This window comes from Hemibagrus wyckioides, linkage group LG13, assembly GCF_019097595.1.
Source record: "Hemibagrus wyckioides isolate EC202008001 linkage group LG13, SWU_Hwy_1.0, whole genome shotgun sequence".
NCBI classification, from domain to species: domain Eukaryota; kingdom Metazoa; phylum Chordata; class Actinopteri; order Siluriformes; family Bagridae; genus Hemibagrus; species Hemibagrus wyckioides.
Window position 1 is genome coordinate 7,913,927 of NC_080722.1, and position 23,722 is coordinate 7,937,648.

The 23,722-nt window shown below is 35.3% G+C and overlaps 1 protein-coding gene across 3 annotated transcripts in view; it reads left to right on the forward strand.

The window, feature by feature from the left end:
- Positions 1-23,722, forward strand: part of ptprea (protein tyrosine phosphatase receptor type Ea) — a 95,695-nt gene that overhangs the window by 63,581 nt on the left and 8,392 nt on the right. For all 3 annotated transcript variants that reach the window (XM_058406623.1, XM_058406624.1, XM_058406625.1), the window contains 10 exons: positions 3,842-3,978; positions 5,167-5,257; positions 6,244-6,320; positions 6,498-6,534; positions 7,127-7,224; positions 8,185-8,304; positions 9,730-9,893; positions 12,181-12,316; positions 13,776-13,925; positions 14,103-14,196. In XM_058406623.1, the coding sequence (XP_058262606.1) occupies positions 3,842-3,978; positions 5,167-5,257; positions 6,244-6,320; positions 6,498-6,534; positions 7,127-7,224; positions 8,185-8,304; positions 9,730-9,893; positions 12,181-12,316; positions 13,776-13,925; positions 14,103-14,196 (1,104 nt within the window). The remainder of the gene's footprint in view (positions 1-3,841; positions 3,979-5,166; positions 5,258-6,243; positions 6,321-6,497; positions 6,535-7,126; positions 7,225-8,184; positions 8,305-9,729; positions 9,894-12,180; positions 12,317-13,775; positions 13,926-14,102; positions 14,197-23,722) is intronic.

Here is a 23,722-nt window from a genome sequence, read left to right on the forward strand (position 1 = left end):
TTAATGGGGTGATCATTTGTAACCTGAACATTATTCCTACTACTTGACCTGGACTGTAATTTGGCATGAATTTCTCATTTTATTTAATTTCTCATTTTGCACATATTTCTTGAATTCTCAAATAGGAGCAATCAGAAACACTCTTAGTGGAAGCTATGAATAATTCCCGTCATGTCCAGCAGGTCAACTGCGTATCTTTAAAACCTATTTAACACGCAGCTCCAAGCCTGTGCCTATTATCCGTGTTAACAATTGTGCAAGTTGCAGTGTTTAGTATTTATATCTAGATAAACACTTTATACAATAAGTAGCGTTTAAGATTACTCAACTTAAAATGATTATAGTGATGCTATATGACATCGGTCCTATCCAAGTATGTAATGCTAGCCTTGTTCGTGATAAAGGAATGAAGTATTTCATTTAAACAACCCATTTTATTGAGTCTGGCAAATGAATTCCCTTAAGCCTGTGTGCAAGTCCTAACCACATGACTCACAGTTCTCATGACTCTCATTCATTGCTGATTCCTACTTTTATGATTCCATAGTTGGAGTTTAAAATGAAACTCTCTGAATAATGAAGTAGATCTCTCTAAATAATATGCAAATCACTCTGTTCACACAAAGTCTTACTACTGGTCACCCGGCCTGGCATTTTTTTTATTTTTTTTGCTTTATAAAACATGCTTCATCTGCTAAACGCAACGCATGTCCAGCACTTCACACTATCTATTCATATACTAGATATTCATATCTCACAAATAATTATAGTGGCAAGGTGTGAAAACAAAAACGTCATAAAACTATGGGCAACACTTTTAATCAGAGGTCCCTTCAGTAGAGCCTGTCTAAGAAAAAAATCAATCAAGACAAAATAGTTCTTTAAGGTTTTTTGGATAATTAAGGAGTCATGGCTTCTAATATATATATATATATATATATATATATATATATATATATATATATATATAGCTCTGGAAAAAAATAAGAGACCACTGCCCAATCTCCAGATTTGAACCCTGTTGAAAACCATCAAGAGAAAGAAGGATGGTCACAAACCATCAAGCAAAGCTGAGCTGTTACAAAGCTGAGTGGTATAAAGTTCCCCAACAGCAATGTGAAAAACTGGTGGAGAGCATGGAGCCAAAACGCATGCAAATCAGGGTTATTCCACCAAATACTGATTTCTTAATGTTATGTAGCCAAAGCATTAACACAATTTGTTTACACATTATTTGCATTTTGTTTTATTTGAGTTATTAAAGCTCTGCAGATACTGCATGATCTTGGGTTATTTTTATGTGTTGTCATTTCCTTTAAATATACACTCTAAATAACAATAGTTATATTTTGAATTTAGGAGAAATATTGTCAGCAGTTCACAAAAAATTAACAAAACTGTTCATCAACATGCACCTGTAAGAAAAAAACATAAGCATTTTGCAGTGGTCTCTTATTTTTTCCAGAGCTATATATACTACCAGTTAAAAGTTTGGACATATCTTCTAATTCCATGGTCTTTCCTGATGTTTATTTCTTTCTACATTGTAAAACAATGCTGAAGGCGGTCGAAATACACAATAATGTCCTTTGAACAGTTGATATTGAGATATGTCTGCTACTGATGCTCTGTAAAGCCTTCATAACGGCTCTAATCTGAGGTGCTGTTAATTGGTGATTTCTGAGGCTGGTAACTCTAAATGAACTTCTCCTCTGCAGCAGAGGTAAGTTTTGGTCTTGCTTTACTGGGATGGTCTTCATGTGAGCCAGTTTCATCATGGTGCTTGATGGGTTTTGCAAATGCACTTGACACTTTACTGTTCTTGCAAGAACCATTCCAGAACACCTGACCGTTTTTTGTTGTCATTACATATGGATTACTTAAGTCCGTGTGTGTTATTTCATAGTTTTGAAATCTCCAGTATTGTTGTAGAATGTAGAAAATAAATCTCTAAACAAAAAACATTGAATTAAAAGGTGTGTCCAAACTTTTGCCTGGTAGTGTATATATTAGGAAACACTCTGTTCTACACAGATCCTGTGTATGAATGCATAGAACCTCTGGATTTATGTGGAACTTCTAAGGATCGCTTTAGAGATAAAATCAAAGAACTAAAAAGTGACAAAAAGTGTCATTCTCACATTTACTTTAAAATTTTTAAAGTAAGAGTTTCTGGGTCTTTCACCTCACGCAGGTTTCTGTTGTATTCTTGTGACTGTGTGTGTGTGTGTTGTTATTTGGACTGGGATTGTGTTGTGCTCTCTATGTTAACAAGCATGTAACAAGTAATGGGTGCTATCATGCAGTGTTTTATCGCTCAGAAAATTCAATAATTCCTGCAGGTTCACTTTAATTAAAATGACTTTAATGATTCCCTGAATGTAAACTAATTTTAGAGGATTTTAATTTCTACTCAATTTGCTGTTAGAGTCATTTGTTGATCTTATTGTTGTTAATCCTAGTCGGTGATGGGGTGCAATAATCAGATCTTCTATATTGCTTAATAATTAAGAAATAATTTAGCATATCATTTAATTTAAGATGTCACTTTTTATAGCGGACATTGTCGCAAAGCAGCTTTACAGAAATATGTACACATTACCGTTGAAAAGTTTGAGATTACTTGGAAATGTTCTGGTTTTCCAAAGAAAAACTCATTTTTATCCATTTCAAAAACATAAAATTAATCAGACGATTTTTAAAGAAAGATCTTCATTGTCGCACAGAGGCCCATTATCAGCAACCATCAGTGCTCTGTTTCAGTCTCATGTTATTTTTCTCTAATCCAAGTTAATTATTTTATACAGCTGATTGACTATTAGAGAAACATTTTGCAATTGTGTGAGCACAGCTGAAAACTGTTGTAATGATTAAGGGAGCAATGAAAGTGGCCATCTTTAGGTTAGTTTAGTATCTGGAGCATCAGGATTTGTGGTTTTTTTACAGGTTTAAAATGACCAGAAAGAAAGAACTTTTGTTCTTTTAATAGTAAGAACTTAGCTTTCCATGCTGCGGTCTATACTCCCTTCATAGAACATCGCAAATTGGTTCTAACCAGAACAGAAAAAGGAGTGAGAGGCTCAGGTGCACAACTGGAAAACAAGGAAATTGCCAAGTGATCCCAAACTTTTAAAAGGTAGTGTAAATTCAGGATATAAATAATACATTTAAAATTTATATTTATCCCTAATGAGCAAGCCAGAGGTGATGGAGAGAAGGAAAAATTCCCTGAGATGATATGAGTAAAAAAAAAAACCTTCAGAGGAACCAGACACAAAAGGGAATTCTTCCTCATCTTGATGACACTGGATAGTCTGATTATAGAAAATGTAGAAATATAGATGACCTAAACTGTTCTTTATTAATGTATTTCAGTTTGGTGGATTATTATAGAATAGTAACCATGTAAAAAAGAATGAATGATTGATCAAAAAATAATTATTGAAACATAACAAATGCTAATATAGCAACAAATGCTAAAATAATATACTCAGGGGAGCAGGTGCAGCAGGAAGTATTTGTGTTGATCTCGAGATTACTGTCCATGTGGGTTTTCTTCAAGTACTCCAGGTGTGTGTGTTTGTGTGTGTGTGTGTGTGTGTGAGAGAGAGAGAGAGAGAGAGAGAGAGAGAGAGAGAGAAAAACCTTGTGGTTGACCGATTTCCCGTCTAGTGTTTTCCCATCTAGCACATAATGCACCTGTGATAGGCTTAGAATCTACTGGAACCCTGACCAGAATTGCTTACTTCAGAAGAATAAATGAATAAACAAACTCTGAATTGGAAGATGATTCTATATCCGAAGTCTTACACTTTAATTTTCTCCTCTCATTTTGTTACAGAGGCACAGACGGTGGTTTTGTTGCAGAGATCGCCCTCCACATCCAAAACCTATTTCCCCCTACCCGTAGACAACCTGGAGGACGAGTACCGCGTCCGGTCGGCGGATGATGGGAAACTCTTACGAGAAGAATACAACGTGAGTTCCCTATTTCTTTGGTGCTGATTAAAGAAGATCATAGAGTCTGAAAAAAGCATTAAGAGAGCCTCAGTGCCAGTTTTTACATGTGATGTCTTTCCTCTTCGGTGACTTTGTTTGGTAGCAACAAAGTCAACAGAAACGCTAATGCTTTTTACAGAGTTGAAAATATTTGTCGTCAGTAAACAGAATGACTTTGTATTATGAAAACTGTCACCTGATTATAAGTTCAGCTAGACACACACAAGCAGCACATTCAGTAGAAATTCAGAAGCATTTGCTTCCCACCATGTTTAAATGTAATTCTGATGGATGGGAATCATTTGACATTGGTTCACTCACTGGTGAGTCACTGAAGAATTACCCAATTTACAATTTAAGGCAGATGATTCACGAGTCATTCCATAGCCATCTTAATTGAATCATTGGCTGGTGATTCAGCCACCACATACTTTATGAATGAATTCCGTTTCTCATGGAAAGGATGTTTATGTCCTGTAGTCTTAATGGATACTTAAGCTGTCTGCACCAAACAGGAAGTAGCTGCACATGCTAAACAAAGCACATGTAGAATGCCCTTAAGAATAAGTTAGTGAACTAAATAAACATGGCCCATAATAATTCAGAACAACCCACTCCCAACAATTACATACTGTTGTTCTAACAAAAATATGTTCCAGTAGATAACCTTCTGTTGAAGTTCTGTTCAAATGAAATCATCAGTGAAGGAAAATCTATAAAATCTATCCCAAATTTATACAGATATGGTTAAAAAGAAAATCACAAAATCTCCAGATTTGAATCCAACTGGTGTGAAAAAATGCCACATGCACAAACATCAATGAGCTTAAATATTCTGCATGACGGAATGGACTAAAATCACTTGACCTTGCTAGATATTACACAAAGCTGTTATTTCCTCCAGAGCCAGCATATTATTTGTAAGCATGCTGATCATTCTGATACCAGTAAAACGATATAATGCTTCTGTATTTGCAAAAACTTACTTGGTGTATAGTCTTTATATATAGGATAGAATGTATTACTTTATAAACATTTTAGGCGGGTGCCATTAATTTTGGCCACTATAGCATTCATTTACATTTAAACAAGTTGAGTTGGACAACAGAGCATCTAGAGCTTTTGCACTTTTTTCCTACATACTATATCTATTCTGTGCCGTTGCAGTCGTTACCAAGCGGAAACCCACAAGGCACATACGAAGAGGCAAACAAAGATGATAACAAAGAGAAGAACAGATATCCCAATATTCTCCCATGTGAGTGTTTTTTTTTCTTCCATCTATCGTTCTCTTTCTTACTCTTTCTCTTCAGATAGTCAGTGGCTATGCACTCAGTTTACGCAGAGTCTGTGTTTGTGGTTTTCTGCTTCTGTGTATTTCCTGTCTCTGTGTTGAGGCATCAGACCAACCTGTCATGTTTCTAGCATATAGCAATCGTAGTGAACACGTTTTTTTTTTTTTTTTTTGTACTTCTCTTTCTCTTTTGCATTTCAATTAGTCATCCTCACATTTTCGAGTGCATGTGCTAACCTGTAAACCAGTAAAACGTTAACTTCAACGAACATATGCAACGCAGGAGCACTATTTATAAATCCTATTTCATCACCTTGATGTGAATAATTAGTTTTCGAAAGGTCGTTAGATGTATAAACCAACACGTCTGATGTGTGAAAGTTGCACAAAAACAAGCAATGTTTAGAGCTGCACTTCAGCTAATATCTACACTGTGGAGGATTTAGCCGTGGATGCACTTTTACTCATACACAACACACGCTTTTCACGTTTTCACAGCAGTGCATGACATTTCAGAAACCGCACACATCAGTCTAACACAAGAACAAATCCCGAGTGATGATTTGCAGTTTTCATGCTACTAAAACTAGCGGCTATAAGATTCCCTCGCTAATCAGCATCGTCAGCTAACGGTAGCTGTAGTGAAATAATAAAGGAGCGGACCGAAGATGTAAGGAAAAATGGTGTAAATGTTAAGTTTGACTAAAATATCGCTTTTAAGAGCACAAACGGTGCTCTGCAGTACAGCGTATTTTGCTGGAAAAAAAAAGAAACAGAAAATCAGCAGTTTCTCACTTTCATTTGTAGTGTTTGCGGTTTTAAAAGGTTTATCACAGACATGTTTAGAGCTGTGAGGGGTCACTTTCTAATCTTTCATAAATGCAGCTGAAAAAAAAAATGCTTAGCCTGGTTCAACTAAACACTAAACACTCTCTGTTTTTGCTAATCAGATGATCATTCCAGAATAGTGTTGACACAGATAGATGGCATTCCACACTCAGATTATATAAATGCTTCGTATATAGATGTAAGTATCCTTCTATCATTGCATTGCATGAAAAAATAAATAAATAAATAAATAAAATAAAATTATATATATATATATGTATATATAAATAATCTATAATATATAAACATCATTTACTATTTTGATTGTGATTCATTTTCAGGCTGTTTGAATTAAAGTCTGCTTTGTGTCTCACAGGGTTACAAAGATAAAAAGAAATTCATCGCAGCACAAGGTAAGCATATCGTGGGAGGAATAAAACCTAAAGGACAGGAAGTTATCAGAAAATAATCAGTGACATCTAGCTCAACGTGAAACATTATGTTATTTATTTATTTTTAAGTTGTGGAACATTTATGAAACAAGTTAGAACTTATAACATCTATAAAGAGTTGTTCTGTCACTAGGTTTTATCTCTTTTTTTTTTCCGAGTGAATAAGATTTTATGTGGTTACCAAGACAGATGCAACTGCCTGAATGTCAGAAAGCTTAACATTTACAGCTTTACCTCTGACTGTTCCCACTTCCTGTATAAATGTTAGAAATAGACATCTCCTGTAATTACGCACCTTTTTAAAAACGGTAGCGTGTCGACTGAGCACTGCGTTAATATTAAGCCAGAAGTACCGTCAGGGCTTGATGTAGTAGAAATGTAACCAAATCTTCTCTTGATATTATTGTTGTAAAATGGAATCTAATCAGGCCACAAATCTGAAATCTGCTCTGTTTACGATTTCTGCATTTTTCCGCAGATGAGATTTGGTTACAAGATTGAATTTGTTTTGTATGTGTGTGTGTGTGTGTGTGTGTGTGTGTGTGTGTGTTAGGACCAAAACAAGAGACTTCTGCTGATTTCTGGAGAATGATATGGGAACAGAAATCATCTACAGTTGTCATGTTGACCAACTTGAAAGAGAGGAAAGAGGTAAGTCCTCTCATACACATGTTCAGGTCTTTACACGTCCGGTGCCAGCTGCACAACTCAAACAGAACATTTTTCAACAGTTTACCCCCCCCCCCCCCCCCCACCGCCCATCCGGTTTAGTATGTACATTTTGCCTATGATGTGCATTTCATGCCCCTGTATACTGTCAAACAATCTTCCCAAACAGTAAGAACACTTATCTGTCCTATCTAGTGAAAAGACGTACAAGGGGTTCTGCAACATATGCTTTGATCTCTGAGTCTCAAAAATCTTCACGGCTTGAAACAACCTACCAGATGTTTTTCCTCATCCAGCTGCATGACAGCATCTAAGAGAAATGATGCAGTTTTTTAAGGAGGAGGATGATCACATCAAATATTGAACTGAATTTACTTGCTACTCTTTACTGGAAATAGTTGTGATCTTTCTTTCTTTCTTTCTTTCTTATACACAGTACTGTACAGGAAAATCCCACTCATAGCCTCACTTTCAGATGTGCATACTCTCCCTCTCTCTCTCTCTCCCTCTCTCTCTCTCTCTCTCTCTCTCTCTCTCTCCCTCTTCCTCTCTCTCTCTCTCTCTCTCTCTCGTGTCTTTGGGCACCCTTTCTACAGCTCCCACTAATCAATAAAGCACAAATGGAGGTGCAAGTTAAATCAGCTTTGGTCTGGGTGCTGAATCGATAATTAAATAATGGCTAATAAAATCCTCTCATAATTATTCAGCCGAGTGTCATTATGTGTGTATTATCCATCAAGCTCAGGCTGACTAATTCTCAGTGACAGGCAGCACTGATTGAGTTTGTGCAACACCGCTGAGGCTCAGAAGTCACCTTTTTAAAAGCTCTGGCTCCCTTTTGGCTGTTTATGAAACCACATTAATGATAAACAAATCTGCAGTTTTGTGTACAGTGTTGTTCACCTTAGAGTACAAATTTGTTCACTTTGCTCTTCAATCTAGGACAAGTGTTACCAGTACTGGCCTGACAAGGGGTGCTGGACATATGGGAACGTGCGAGTCGCTGTGGAGGACATCACTGCGCTGGTTGATTACACGATACGCAAATTCTGTGTGCAATATGTGAGTCTCAAGTGTGTGACGGCAAAAGCAACAAAATGTCATTGAATATTTAAAGAGTTATAGAAAAAACTCATTCTTCATGATTTTGGAATCCTTTTAAAGCAAAAGCAGCTTTTATACTGTAGCTCTATCATTCTATTCTTTTGTGTTATAATAGGTTGTTGTAGAAAGGGCACATTTATTTAATAGCCACACCACACGAACAACAGGGACTTAACACAAGAGCAGGACAATACTCACAAATAACATGAATAAAAGAATGAATGTGCATCTAGATAGCTCTTAAGTCTTTTACAAACATGAAACTGGGTCTCTGTATGGATTAACTGTATAAAAATGTTTACATGTTGGTCAGGGAGGTCATAAATAAGTCATAAATACACTGTGCAGAAATGTTTGTACAATTTGCAATGTGGTAGTCGGATATGCAAAGTCAGTAGGCATGTCCATTGTCTCCAGTGTCCACGTAGCTTCCCATTGTGTTATGTTACGAAACATTAGGTGTATTGAGGAACATAAATTGTAAGTAAGACGAGATGTAATTGTAATAGGAAATAGAAAAAATTATGGAGTGGATAAAGTTACCCATATTCCTATAAAAGCACCTCTTTTCTCTGATATCAGTTAATGTGCTAAAGCTTATTACATTACATTTCTGCCATTTTTTTTAAGTGTTTAAGGGCCTTGCTCAGGGGCCCAGCAGTGGCAGCTTGGTAAACCTGGGATTTATACTCACAACCTTCACCACTAAGCTACCACATCTCAGCTATTACAGTTATTAAGCCATTACTGTATGGGGCACACCTTTTATCCACGTATAGTTCCTTTTAATGTTGTAAAATGTCTGCAATTCAAATTAATTCCACTTCACTAAAGTGACAAAAAACACACAAAACACCACAGCTTGTATCACAGTGTAGCACAAAGCCGCCTGTGCCGAAGCTTTCGCCAATCCGAAAACATTAGCACAGCTTTACCTGACACTAGAGTCTCTTTCTAAAAATGTTTTAAAGCTTAAATAAATGATCAGTTACACATGTTTTTTTTTTATGTAGAATGTGTTACTATAGAAAGATAATGGATGAGAACAAAGGCATTAATATGAACGTGTGAATTACGGCCAACGCTCCTGTCAGAGCTGCTGTTATAAAAAGTTAATCAAAGCTTTCTGACCAGTGAGGTTTGAGAATTCATCAGCGCAGATTGTAATTCCGTGAACCGTGCTCAGGGCTTTCTCCTGATAGTTGTTATATTATAAAACATGACAAATTACATGAGGATTTTAATCTAATTAGTAGGGAAGAGAAGGTCACACAGAGTTCTTAAGAGATAACTGTAGGTCATTCTGCTAGTTTAGAAGAATTAATTATTGTAGGCTTTATTAAATAAAAAAGAAAATCTTTTTTCTCTCTCCTCCTCCCCCAGCAAGCTAGTGATGGCTCTAAAACCCCTCGCCTGGTCACACAGCTGCACTTCACCAGCTGGCCAGACTTCGGCGTGCCCTTCTCGCCCATTGGCATGCTCAAGTTCCTCAAGAAAGTCAAGCAGGTGAACCCGTCATATGCAGGTCCCATCGTGGTGCACTGCAGGTAGGCAACCTTACACGAACAACACATAGAGACACAACCCTGCTGCTTAACATGTGCCCTTCAGTGCAGGTTCAATCCCAATTCTAATTGAACTTCTGCTCTTTTTTGCTAAACAAGTTCCTTAGAATATTGTGTTAGTCAGAATTGGGTAATAATCTCAGTTACAGAGTAAACACAGCAGGTTTAAAAAAAATAGTGAAATAGCTAAAGTATCTCATAGTATAGAAAAGGAAATGTGAGAAAAAAAAGAACAGTGCAGCTCAACACAGAGACTCTTAAAAGCAAACCATCTTTTACAATCTATATTAGTGCTACTGAAGTGGAAAATGACAGATAAACTGATGTAAAAGGAAAAAGGTCACATGTCTTTATGCATCTGGTGTGTGAAGAAAGGAAAAAAAAAATTGCATTTTAAACTGAACTATTTCAGACATAAATATTTGATCATAATATATTCTAAATGAGTAACATTTATTATATTAATTAATCCATAAATTAAAATTATTATCAAGTTTAATACCAGATCACACTGACAGATTCTTAAATCTCAAGCTGAAAAGAGAATATTTTTTAATGTTTAACTCCGTACCACCACAGTGTAATATTTAGTGTAATATTTAGTTTATTGTAGAGCATGTTATTTTACAAATACTTTAATAATAATACTTTAATAATTCTTCTGTTACTAGAGTAAAGGTACTAGAAGGAATATTGAGATAGAAGAAGGGATGCCAGGAATTATAAAGGGTTACTGTTACTGGGCATTACAGAAATCTATAGTGTATTATTATTATTATTATTATTATTTTATTATTGTTATTATTATTTCCATTGATTTATTTATATTTTTTAACAATGCTCAAACAGCCTTATTAAGGCTAACTATGAAAGTAGACACTTATGTTATACTCTTGGAAAAAGGCCAATTTTTGCATAACCATTATTCAGAAGACCTTGCGGACCCCCCCAGTGTCATTTGGAAGGTATCCGTCATGCATGTATAATTTATTTTAGCAGACAATGATGCATTATTCAAAGCGATTACCATATAATTTGAATTAGGCGAACTCAGGGCTATTCACGATGTTGTGTAGTTAGGAGAGAAAAAAAAACTCTGAAATATGTAGGTCAGGAGTCTGAGAGTTTGATCAAGCAGCCTCTGATCTAGTTGTGTGTCATGTTCCAGTGTCGCAGGAGTGTGTATGTTCTAACTCTGACACTGTGATCTTTACTGTGTTTTACACAGTACCACTCACACACACACACACACACACTTGCTATGCTGGCGAATAGCAACATTCAACCATTTAAGTGGATTTGTTTACTAGTGGCTGCTGTCCAAATTTCCTCTTTTTGTAATGATGTTGTATTTTGTGCAAAGGATTGATAGTTTCGTTTGATTATGTTGACGATACCTTCTCTGGGCTAACTAACTTGAACAAGAACTAAAGGAGCTAAACCTTTTTTTTTTTCTCTTTTTCTTTAAAAATCAGCTCTTGTGAGAAACATGTTGACAGATATCATTGCTTAACTAAACTGATGTTCAGGAAGTTACATTGCTTATCTATACAAAAGAAAGTGTTTCAAGGACAAGTACAATACCCTTATTTCCCTATAAACTATTTTCTGTTTGTCCATATTTATGAATAATATACACATCAACTCTATACGTACTGTTTTTAATAAAAGTTAGACCTTTGTATTATATGTATATGTATGTTATTCATTTCTAAGATCACAAACTGTAATCTAAAATATCTAGTCAGTTTGGTACAATGAATATTAAAGTTGTTGTCTGTTAATCTACTCAGTTTTTGTAACATACAGTATGTGAAGGGTCAGAAGTATGTTCAATTGGTTTGTTGTTTGTTTAGGGCAATCTAATGGCCAAGTAACAGGTGGCAAAGTATAATGGTCTATAATCTTAAACAAGAACACCAGCATTCTAAAGACAGAAGCACAACTGGAAGCTAAAAACATGGAACAAGAGACACTAAGGCACAGATATTCGCATTAACAATGAACAAGACTTTTCTATGAGACATGGAACATGAAAGACAAATTAATCAAGGGATGAAGTCAGAATATGTGAACACATTAGGTAACAAACTTAAAAATACATCGAGCTGAGAGGGGGAATTCACAGCAGCCATGTAGGAGAAGGAAGTGTGATCATATGTTTCTATTTATTATAAAGTCTGCTTGTTCTCATGCATGCGTGTATGTATATAAAATGTATATGTGTGTGTGTGTGTGTGTGTGTGTGTGTGTGTGTGTATTCTCTCAGTGCTGGGGTTGGAAGGACAGGTACCTTCATCGTTATCGACGCAATGATTGACATGATGCACGAGGAACAAAAGATTGATGTATTTGGGTTCGTGTCCAAAATCAGAGACCAGCGATCACAACTTGTACAGACAGACGTAAGTTTGCCATCTTCTAGTGGTGTTCTCCCTTGCACTGGCAAGGCTGGCAATACTCAAAGGAAATGTCCTGCTAACTACACAATAACATTAATAGTTCATCTAACGCATACAGTACATCGAAGATAAATAAAAAAAACATAGAGGTATTAATTTTAGCCTCAGGACCTTCGCTTGTACTGTACCACTTTGCTGCTCATGACTACCAGAATGTTGGTAATAACAAGGTCATTGTTTATTCACACCTCTGCATTTACACATTTCCTTGTCAGTCTAACAGAGATACCCAAGTAGAGTGACTATAACTACCAGATATTTTTTTTTAATGAAATAGGAAAGTATATGGCTGGAAATAAAAGCTGTAAGTTTGGATTAACTGGATGGAACACAAACTTTTCTATTTGAGTAAATTTATAACATATATTTATAACAAAAATTAAAGCCATGGTCCATTCTAGACAAGGTTATTAATATGAGGGTGAAATACTAGCTTAAAGCAAAAACATTTTGCGAACACACATAAAAAGATCTCAAATTAATAATAACAACAATAATAATAATAATAATAATAATAATTATTATATTAATAAGCTTCATAATGTTTTATTGTGTGAAGTAAAATACATTGATAAAATAATAAGACATGCAAATACTATATAGACAGAAAATAATAATAAATTATTCATAATTATATAAAACATAAGTGTATATTATAATTATAATTTTAAATTATTTTAATGTTGTCTACTGTATTTATATTCTAATTTTTACAATAATATGAGTTAAGTTTTATTATATATAAGTATAAGTTTTATTTTCTTATTTTTTGATTATTTGGTTTTTTTTTTCCTTATCTGAGATAGATAGTGCCTGACTCTCTTGTTAAGTTTTGCCTAAAGTGTTTAGCACTAGAGGCTCTTAAGACATGGTTTGCACCATAGTAGGAGTTTTATAATTAAGAGATTAAAAAACAAATAACATTTTATAGTCATTTCTCAAGGAAGCAGGCAGCCAGAGAAAAAGTTTCTAGTATCAGTATCCTCAATGATGATTTTTTACAGAAATATATCCACACGTTTGTAAAAGCCTAACCTGGGACTGTGGCATCAGCTAGGAGCTCTATGTACATTTCATCTTTTGTGACCTTTAATAAAGTGTTACAGCTATTATTCCTGTTAAATAAATAAAGAAACAATACTGTAGATGTGACAACGCAGTAAAATATATAAGAATCCTTGACGATCATAAGAAAAACACTGACCGTCATCCATCATCTATTATCCTCCATGATAAAATATCTTGTAATATTCATTTGCTATAAAAATCCAAACGATGGTGTCTAGGGAAATCCCCAGTGACAATTCTAATTATACATGCATGCATCTTGGTGGGATTTTCCCCTCCCAGTTCCTCTAACTGTGGTGTGTGTGGGTATGTGTATGTTTATGTGTATGTGCAGATGCAGTACTCGTTCATCTACCAGGCCCTGCTGGAGTACTTCCTGTACGGGGACACCGAGCTGGACGTGTCCTCCCTAGAGGGACATCTGGACAAACTGCACAACACCTGTGCACCGCTCGACCGTCTAGGGCTCGAGGATGAGTTTAAGGTGAGTACAATGCCTCAGTGGTGGAAGAGGAACTGAAACCAACAGCTGAAACACGACACGGTGACACAATGAATCCCATTTACAAATGTGGCTTTGAAAGTAGTCCATCAAAGCATTTCATGAAGTGTCCATATTTATCAGTTTCACAGATGAATGCTTCACTTCTCCTGTTTGCAGAAGCTGACCAACATGCGGATTATGAAGGAAAACATGAGAACGGGAAATCTACCGGCGAATATGAAGAAGAACCGAGTGCTCCAGATTATTCCATGTAAGTATTTTGGCTGGAAAGGTTCTGAAAAGCCTTAGAAAATAATCTGGAATATGACGATATTCTGTAGTCACAGCAACAAGATACTAAGAGCCAAACGTGAAGAGATGTGAAAATGCAACTTGAGAAAGGTGCAACTTGATGTGGCCACACTATGGTCTCATGTTGTGCTGAAAATGGACTTTCAGTTTACTTAACCTGTAGCTTTTTGTCACATTTTCACACACTGGACTGCATGCTTTGTGGGAATCACTGGCTGCAGTTCACAAGCCACTAGGAAGAAGTGGAAAAGCTCAATTACATAACATGAAAGAAGTGCAGGTTGTGTAACATTTGAGATGAATGTGGTAATACATGCACTTCTTATTACATGAAGATTTTTTTCATGAAGATCACAACAAATAAACAGTGAGGAGAGCATGCACACAGATGAAATTCTATTAGATTCCCAATTTATTGGTTTCCCAGTTTTTAATAAAAATAATATTTGTACACGTTTTGTGTAATCCTCAAATGCCCTGCATACATATATACATACAGCGCTCTCCCGAATTGTTGGCACCCTATCTATCTATCTATCTATCTATCTATCTATCTATCTATCTATCTATCTATCTATCTATCTGTCTATCTGTCTATCTATCTATCTATCTATCTATCTATCTATCTATCTATCTATCTATCTATTTAAAATCTGATCATAAGAATGTGAAAAATGGTTGTTTTTCATGTTCTGTTTCTCCAGGGTATAAATATGAGGTTGCACAAAAAAATATGGAAAAATATCTTGCCATATGTTGCTATGGAAAAACCCCCAGAAAACTTTCAATACTAAAAGAAACAGCTGGATAAATTAGGTAGTGGATATATAAATATATAAGAAATTAGGGCAGTAATGAGACGTTTCATATCTCTGAACAATTGAACAGTGGAAATTTGCCAGGAATTGGTTTCATGACCACATTCTCTCTCTCTCTCACACGCACACACACAAACATTTAAAACTATAGAATCATATAAATGTTTGGCCTCAAAGATTCACACTGTATGTTTTATTCATTTTATTTTATTTTTGCACATCTTCATGAAGGGTGCCAATACTTTTGGATTGCATTGTATGCATGTACACAGTGCATAAATTGCTGTACGTCTGTTTAGACTCATACACAACAAACACATTATTAAATGACACAAGCCCTGCTAGATTAAAGATTAAAGTATGGACTTCATTTGCACTTTATATTATCTTACATTTAACAGCCATGCACCTCTTTCCTAACATAATGCGTTATATTTATATTTGCTATAAAAATATTCTTGTTTGTTCTGCTAAACTGAAAATCACCATACTACCTCGTGCTTGTTGGTATCCAAGAGCAACATGTGTCTGTTGTTTACAGGGAAGTGAATCTGAAATCACACTTCCTTTCCTCACCCATTAAAGTCCTTCCTGCCACACTAATGTGCACCAGCAGTGAGAAGCTCACGCTAAGTCAAATCGAGTTAATAGGCTGCAAGCTTACACATATTATTACACTATACTATTATCCAGTGGCACAGTCATATGCATCATATGTAGCAACACTCTTCCAGCTATTATCAACACTGTTCCTTATTAGCAGCACTGTTCTATTTATTTCCAACAGTGTTGCTATTAACTAGAACAGTGTTGGTAAAAGTTAGAACTGGAACAGTGTTGCTGTTATCTAGAACAGTGTTAGTATTAACTAGAACAGTGTTGGCAAAAGCTAGAACTGGAACAGTGTTGCTATTATCTAGAACAGTGTTAGTATTAACTAGAACAGTGTTGGTAAAAGCTAGAACTGGAATAGTGTTGCTATTATCTAGAACAGTGTTAGTATTAACTAGAACAGTGTTGGTAAAAGCTAGAACTGGAACAGTGTTGCTATTATCTAGAATAGTGTTAGTATTAACTAGAACAGTGTTGGTAAAAGCTAGAACTGGAACAGTGTTGCTGTTATCTAGAACAGTGTTAGTATTAACTAGAACAGTGTTGCTAAAAGCTAGAACTGGAACAGTGTTGCTATTATCTAGAACAGTGTTAGTATTAACTAGAACAGTGTTGGTAAAAGCTAGAACTGGAATAGTGTTGCTATTATCTAGAACAGTGTTAGTATTAACTAGAACAGTGTTGCTAAAAGCTAGAACTGGAACAGTGTTGCTATTATCTAGAACAGTGTTAGTATTAACTAGAACAGTGTTGCTAAAAGCTAGAACTGGAACAGTGTTGCTATTATCTAGAACAGTGTTAGTATTAACTAGAACAGTGTTGCTAAAAGCTAGAACTGGAACAGTGTTGCTATTATCTAGAACAGTGTTAGTATTAACTAGAACAGTGTTGCTAAAAGCTAGAACTGGAACAGTGTTGCTATTATCTAGAACAGTGTTAGTATTAACTAGAACAGTGTTGGTAAAAGCTAGAACTGGAACAGTGTTGCTGTTAACTAGAACAGTGTTAGTATTAACTAGAACAGTGTTAGTATTAACTAGAACAGTGTTAGTATTAACTAGAACAGTGTTGGTAAAAGCTAGAACTGGAATAGTGTTGCTGTTATCTAGAACAGTGTTAGTATTAACTAGAACAGTGTTGGTAAAAGCTAGAACTGGAACAGTGTTGCTGTTATCTAGAACAGTGTTAGTATTATCTAGAACAGTGTTAGTTTTAACTAGAACAGTGTTAGTATTAACTAGAACAGTGTTGGTAAAAGCTAGAACTGGAATAGTGTTGCTATTATCTAGAACAGTGTTAGTATTAACTAGAACAGTGTTGGTAAAAGCTAGAACAGTGTTAGTATTAACTAGAACAGTGTTAGTATTAACTAGAACAGTGTTGGCAAAAGCTAGAACTGGAATAGTGTTGCTATTATCTAGAACAGTGTTAGTATTAACTAGAACAGTGTTGGTAAAAGCTAGAACTGGAACAGTGTTGCTGTTATCTAGAACAGTGTTAGTATTAACTAGAACAGTGTTGGCAAAAGCTAGAACTGGAACAGTGTTGCTATTATCTAGAACAGTGTTAGTATTAACTAGAACAGTGTTGGTAAAAGCTAGAACTGGAATAGTGTTGCTATTATCTAGAACAGTGTTAGTATTAACTAGAACAGTGTTGGTAAAAGCTAGAACTGGAACAGTGTTGCTGTTATCTAGAACAGTGTTAGTATTAACTAGAACAGTGTTGCTAAAAGCTAGAACTGGAACAGTGTTGCTATTATCTAGAACAGTGTTAGTATTAACTAGAACAGTGTTGGTAAAAGCTAGAACTGGAATAGTGTTGCTGTTATCTAGAACAGTGTTAGTATTAACTAGAACAGTGTTGGTAAAAGCTAGAACTGGAACAGTGTTGCTGTTATCTAGAACAGTGTTAGTATTATCTAGAACAGTGTTAGTTTTAACTAGAACAGTGTTAGTATTAACTAGAACAGTGTTGGTAAAAGCTAGAACTGGAATAGTGTTGCTATTATCTAGAACAGTGTTAGTATTAACTAGAACAGTGTTGGTAAAAGCTAGAACAGTGTTAGTATTAACTAGAACAGTGTTAGTATTAACTAGAACAGTGTTAGTATTAACTAGAACAGTGTTGGCAAAAGCTAGAACTGGAACAGTGTTGCTGTTATCTAGAACAGTGTTAGTATTAACTAGAACAGTGTTGGCAAAAGCTAGAACAGTGTTAGTATTAACTAGAACAGTGTTGCTATTATCTAGAACAGTGTTAGTATTAACTAGAACAGTGTTGCTAAAAGCTAGAACTGGAACAGTGTTGCTATTATCTAGAACAGTGTTAGTATTAACTAGAACAGTGTTGCTAAAAGCTAGAACTGGAACAGTGTTGCTATTATCTAGAACAGTGTTAGTATTAACTAGAACAGTGTTGCTAAAAGCTAGAACTGGAACAGTGTTGCTATTATCTAGAACAGTATTAGTATTAACTAGAACAGTGTTGGCAAAAGCTAGAACTGGAACAGTGTTGCTATTATCTAGAACAGTGTTAGTATTAACTAGAACAGTGTTGCTAAAAGCTAGAACTGGAACAGTGTTGCTATTATCTAGAACAGTGTTAGTATTAACTAGAACAGTGTTGCTAAAAGCTAGAACTGGAACAGTGTTGCTATTATCTAGAACAGTGTTAGTATTAACTAGAACAGTGTTGCTAAAAGCTAGAACTGGAACAGTGTTGCTATTATCTAGAACAGTGTTAGTATTAACTAGAACAGTGTTGGTAAAAGCTAGAACTGGAACAGTGTTGCTATTATCTAGAACAGTGTTAGTATTAACTAGAACAGTGTTGCTAAAAGCTAGAACTGGAACAGTGTTGCTATTATCTAGAACAGTGTTAGTATTAACTAGAACAGTGTTGGCAAAAGCTAGAACTGGAACAGTATTGCTATTATCTAGAACAGTGTTAGTATTAACTAGAACAGTGTTGGTAAAAGCTAGAACTGGAACAGTGTTGCTATTATCTAGAATAGTGTTAGTATTAACTAGAACAGTGTTGGTAAAAGCTAGAACTGGAACAGTGTTGCTATTATCTAGAATAGTGTTAGTATTAACTAGAACAGTGTTGGTAAAAGCTAGAACTGGAACAGTGTTGCTATTATCTAGAACAGTGTTAGTATTAACTAGAACAGTGTTGGTAAAAGCTAGAACAGTGTTAGTATTAACTAGAACAGTGTTGGTAAAAGCTAGAACAGTGTTAGTATTAACTAGAACAGTGTTGCTAAAAGCTAGAACTGGAACAGTGTTGCTATTATCTAGAACAGTGTTAGTATTAACTAGAACAGTGTTAGTATTAACTAGAACAGTGTTGGCAAAAGCTAGAACTGGAACAGTGTTGCTATTATCTAGAATAGTGTTAGTATTAACTAGAACAGTGTTGCTAAAAGCTAGAACTGGAATAGTGTTGCTATTATCTAGAACAGTGTTAGTATTAACTAGAACAGTGTTGCTAAAAGCTAGAACTGGAACAGTGTTGCTATTATCTAGAATAGTGTTAGTATTAACTAGAACAGTGTTGGTAAAAGCTAGAACTGGAATAGTGTTGCTATTATCTAGAACAGTGTTAGTATTAACTAGAACAGTGTTGGTAAAAGCTAGAACTGGAACAGTGTTGCTGTTAACTAGAACAGTGTTAGTATTAACTAGAACAGTGTTGGTAAAAGCTAGAACAGTGTTAGTATTAACTAGAACAGTGTTGGCAAAAGCTAGAACTGGAACAGTGTTGCTATTATCTAGAACAGTGTTAGTATTAACTAGAACAGTGTTAGTATTAACTAGAACAGTGTTGCTAAAAGCTAGAACTGGAACAGTGTTGCTATTATCTAGAACAGTGTTAGTATTAACTAGAACAGTGTTGCTAAAAGCTAGAACTGGAACAGTGTTGCTGTTATCTAGAACAGTGTTAGTATTAACTAGAACAGTGTTGCTAAAAGCTAGAACTGGAACAGTGTTGCTATTATCTAGAACAGTGTTAGTATTAACTAGAACAGTGTTGGCAAAAGCTAGAACTGGAACAGTGTTGCTGTTATCTAGAACAGTGTTAGTATTAACTAGAACAGTGTTGGTAAAAGCTAGAAAAGTGTTAGTATTAACTAGAACAGTGTTGGCAAAAGCTAGAACTGGAACAGTGTTGCTATTATCTAGAACAGTGTTAGTATTAACTAGAACAGTGTTAGTATTAACTAGAACAGTGTTGCTAAAAGCTAGAACTGGAACAGTGTTGCTATTATCTAGAACAGTGTTAGTATTAACTAGAACAGTGTTGGTAAAAGCTAGAACAGTGTTAGTATTAACTAGAACAGTGTTAGTATTAACTAGAACAGTGTTAGTATTAACTAGAACAGTGTTGGCAAAAGCTAGAACTGGAACAGTGTTGCTATTATCTAGAACAGTGTTAGTATTAACTAGAACAGTGTTAGTATTAACTAGAACAGTGTTGCTAAAAGCTAGAACTGGAACAGTGTTGCTATTATCTAGAACAGTGTTAGTATTAACTAGAACAGTGTTGCTAAAAGCTAGAACTGGAACAGTGTTGCTATTATCTAGAACAGTGTTAGTATTAACTAGAACAGTGTTGGCAAAAGCTAGAACTGGAACAGTGTTGCTGTTATCTAGAACAGTGTTAGTATTAACTAGAACAGTGTTGCTAAAAGCTAGAACTGGAACAGTGTTGCTATTATCTAGAACAGTGTTAGTATTAACTAGAACAGTGTTGGCAAAAGCTAGAACTGGAATAGTGTTGCTATTATCTAGAACAGTGTTAGTATTAACTAGAACAGTGTTGGTAAAAGCTAGAACAGTGTTAGTATTAACTAGAACAGTGTTAGTATTAACTAGAACAGTGTTAGTATTAACTAGAACAGTGTTGGCAAAAGCTAGAACTGGAATAGTGTTGCTATTATCTAGAACAGTGTTAGTATTAACTAGAACAGTGTTGGTAAAAGCTAGAACTGGAATAGTGTTGCTGTTATCTAGAACAGTGTTAGTATTAACTAGAACAGTGTTGGCAAAAGCTAGAACTGGAACAGTGTTGCTATTATCTAGAACAGTGTTAGTATTAACTAGAACAGTGTTGGTAAAAGCTAGAACTGGAATAGTGTTGCTATTATCTAGAACAGTGTTAGTATTAACTAGAACAGTGTTGGTAAAAGCTAGAACTGGAATAGTGTTGCTGTTATCTAGAACAGTGTTAGTATTAACTAGAACAGTGTTGGCAAAAGCTAGAACTGGAACAGTGTTGCTATTATCTAGAACAGTGTTAGTATTAACTAGAACAGTGTTGGTAAAAGCTAGAACTGGAACAGTGTTGCTGTTATCTAGAACAGTGTTAGTATTAACTAGAACAGTGTTGGTAAAAGCTAGAACTGGAACAGTGTTGCTATTATCTAGAACAGTGTTAGTATTAACTAGAACAGTGTTGGCAAAAGCTAGAACTGGAACAGTGTTGCTATTATCTAGAACAGTGTTAGTATTAACTAGAACAGTGTTGGCAAAAGCTAGAACTGGAACAGTATTGCTATTATCTAGAACAGTGTTAGTATTAACTAGAACAGTGTTGGTAAAAGCTAGAACTGGAACAGTGTTGCTGTTATCTAGAACAGTGTTAGTATTAACTAGAACAGTGTTGGCAAAAGCTAGAACTGGAACAGTGTTGCTATTATCTAGAACAGTGTTAGTATTAACTAGAACAGTGTTGGTAAAAGCTAGAACTGGAACAGTGTTGCTATTATCTAGAACAGTGTTAGTATTAACTAGAACAGTGTTGGTAAAAGCTAGAACAGTGTTAGTATTAACTAGAACAGTGTTAGTATTAACTAGAACAGTGTTAGTATTAACTAGAACAGTGTTGGCAAAAGCTAGAACTGGAACAGTGTTGCTATTATCTAGAACAGTGTTAGTATTAACTAGAACAGTGTTAGTATTAACTAGAACAGTGTTGCTAAAAGCTAGAACTGGAACAGTGTTGCTATTATCTAGAACAGTGTTAGTATTAACTAGAACAGTGTTGCTAAAAGCTAGAACTGGAACAGTGTTGCTATTATCTAGAACAGTGTTAGTATTAACTAGAACAGTGTTGGCAAAAGCTAGAACTGGAACAGTGTTGCTGTTATCTAGAACAGTGTTAGTATTAACTAGAACAGTGTTGGTAAAAGCTAGAACTGGAACAGTGTTGCTATTATCTAGAACAGTGTTAGTATTAACTAGAACAGTGTTGGCAAAAGCTAGAACTGGAACAGTGTTGCTGTTATCTAGAACAGTGTTAGTATTAACTAGAACAGTGTTGGTAAAAGCTAGAACAGTGTTAGTATTAACTAGAACAGTGTTGGCAAAAGCTAGAACTGGAACAGTGTTGCTATTATCTAGAACAGTGTTAGTATTAACTAGAACAGTGTTAGTATTAACTAGAACAGTGTTGCTAAAAGCTAGAACTGGAACAGTGTTGCTATTATCTAGAACAGTGTTAGTATTAACTAGAACAGTGTTGCTAAAAGCTAGAACTGGAACAGTGTTGCTGTTATCTAGAACAGTGTTAGTATTAACTAGAACAGTGTTGCTAAAAGCTAGAACTGGAACAGTGTTGCTATTATCTAGAACAGTGTTAGTATTAACTAGAACAGTGTTGGCAAAAGCTAGAACTGGAACAGTGTTGCTGTTATCTAGAACAGTGTTAGTATTAACTAGAACAGTGTTGGTAAAAGCTAGAACTGGAACAGTGTTGCTATTATCTAGAACAGTGTTAGTATTAACTAGAACAGTGTTGCTAAAAGCTAGAACTGGAATAGTGTTGCTATTATCTAGAACAGTGTTAGTATTAACTAGAACAGTGTTGGTAAAAGCTAGAACTGGAACAGTGTTAGTATTAACTAGAACAGTGTTAGTATTAACTAGAACAGTGTTGGCAAAAGCTAGAACTGGAACAGTGTTGCTATTATCTAGAATAGTGTTAGTATTAACTAGAACAGTGTTGGTAAAAGCTAGAACTGGAACAGTGTTGCTATTATCTAGAACAGTGTTAGTATTAACTAGAACAGTGTTGCTAAAAGCTAGAACTGGAATAGTGTTGCTATTATCTAGAACAGTGTTAGTATTAACTAGAACAGTGTTGCTAAAAGCTAGAACTGGAACAGTGTTGCTATTATCTAGAACAGTGTTAGTATTAACTAGAACAGTGTTGCTAAAAGCTAGAACTGGAACAGTGTTGCTATTATCTAGAACAGTGTTAGTATTAACTAGAACAGTGTTGCTAAAAGCTAGAACTGGAACAGTGTTGCTATTATCTAGAACAGTGTTAGTATTAACTAGAACAGTGTTGCTAAAAGCTAGAACTGGAACAGTGTTGCTATTATCTAGAACAGTGTTAGTATTAACTAGAACAGTGTTGCTAAAAGCTAGAACTGGAACAGTGTTGCTATTATCTAGAACAGTGTTAGTATTAACTAGAACAGTGTTGCTAAAAGCTAGAACTGGAACAGTGTTGCTATTATCTAGAACAGTGTTAGTATTAACTAGAACAGTGTTGCTAAAAGCTAGAACTGGAACAGTGTTGCTATTATCTAGAACAGTGTTAGTATTAACTAGAACAGTGTTGCTAAAAGCTAGAACTGGAACAGTGTTGCTGTTATCTAGAACAGTGTTAGTATTAACTAGAACAGTGTTGGCAAAAGCTAGAACTGGAACAGTGTTGCTATTATCTAGAACAGTGTTAGTATTAACTAGAACAGTGTTGGTAAAAGCTAGAACTGGAATAGTGTTGCTATTATCTAGAACAGTGTTAGTATTAACTAGAACAGTGTTGGTAAAAGCTAGAACTGGAACAGTGTTGCTGTTATCTAGAACAGTGTTAGTATTAACTAGAACAGTGTTGCTAAAAGCTAGAACTGGAACAGTGTTGCTATTATCTAGAACAGTGTTAGTATTAACTAGAACAGTGTTGGTAAAAGCTAGAACTGGAATAGTGTTGCTATTATCTAGAACAGTGTTAGTATTAACTAGAACAGTGTTGCTAAAAGCT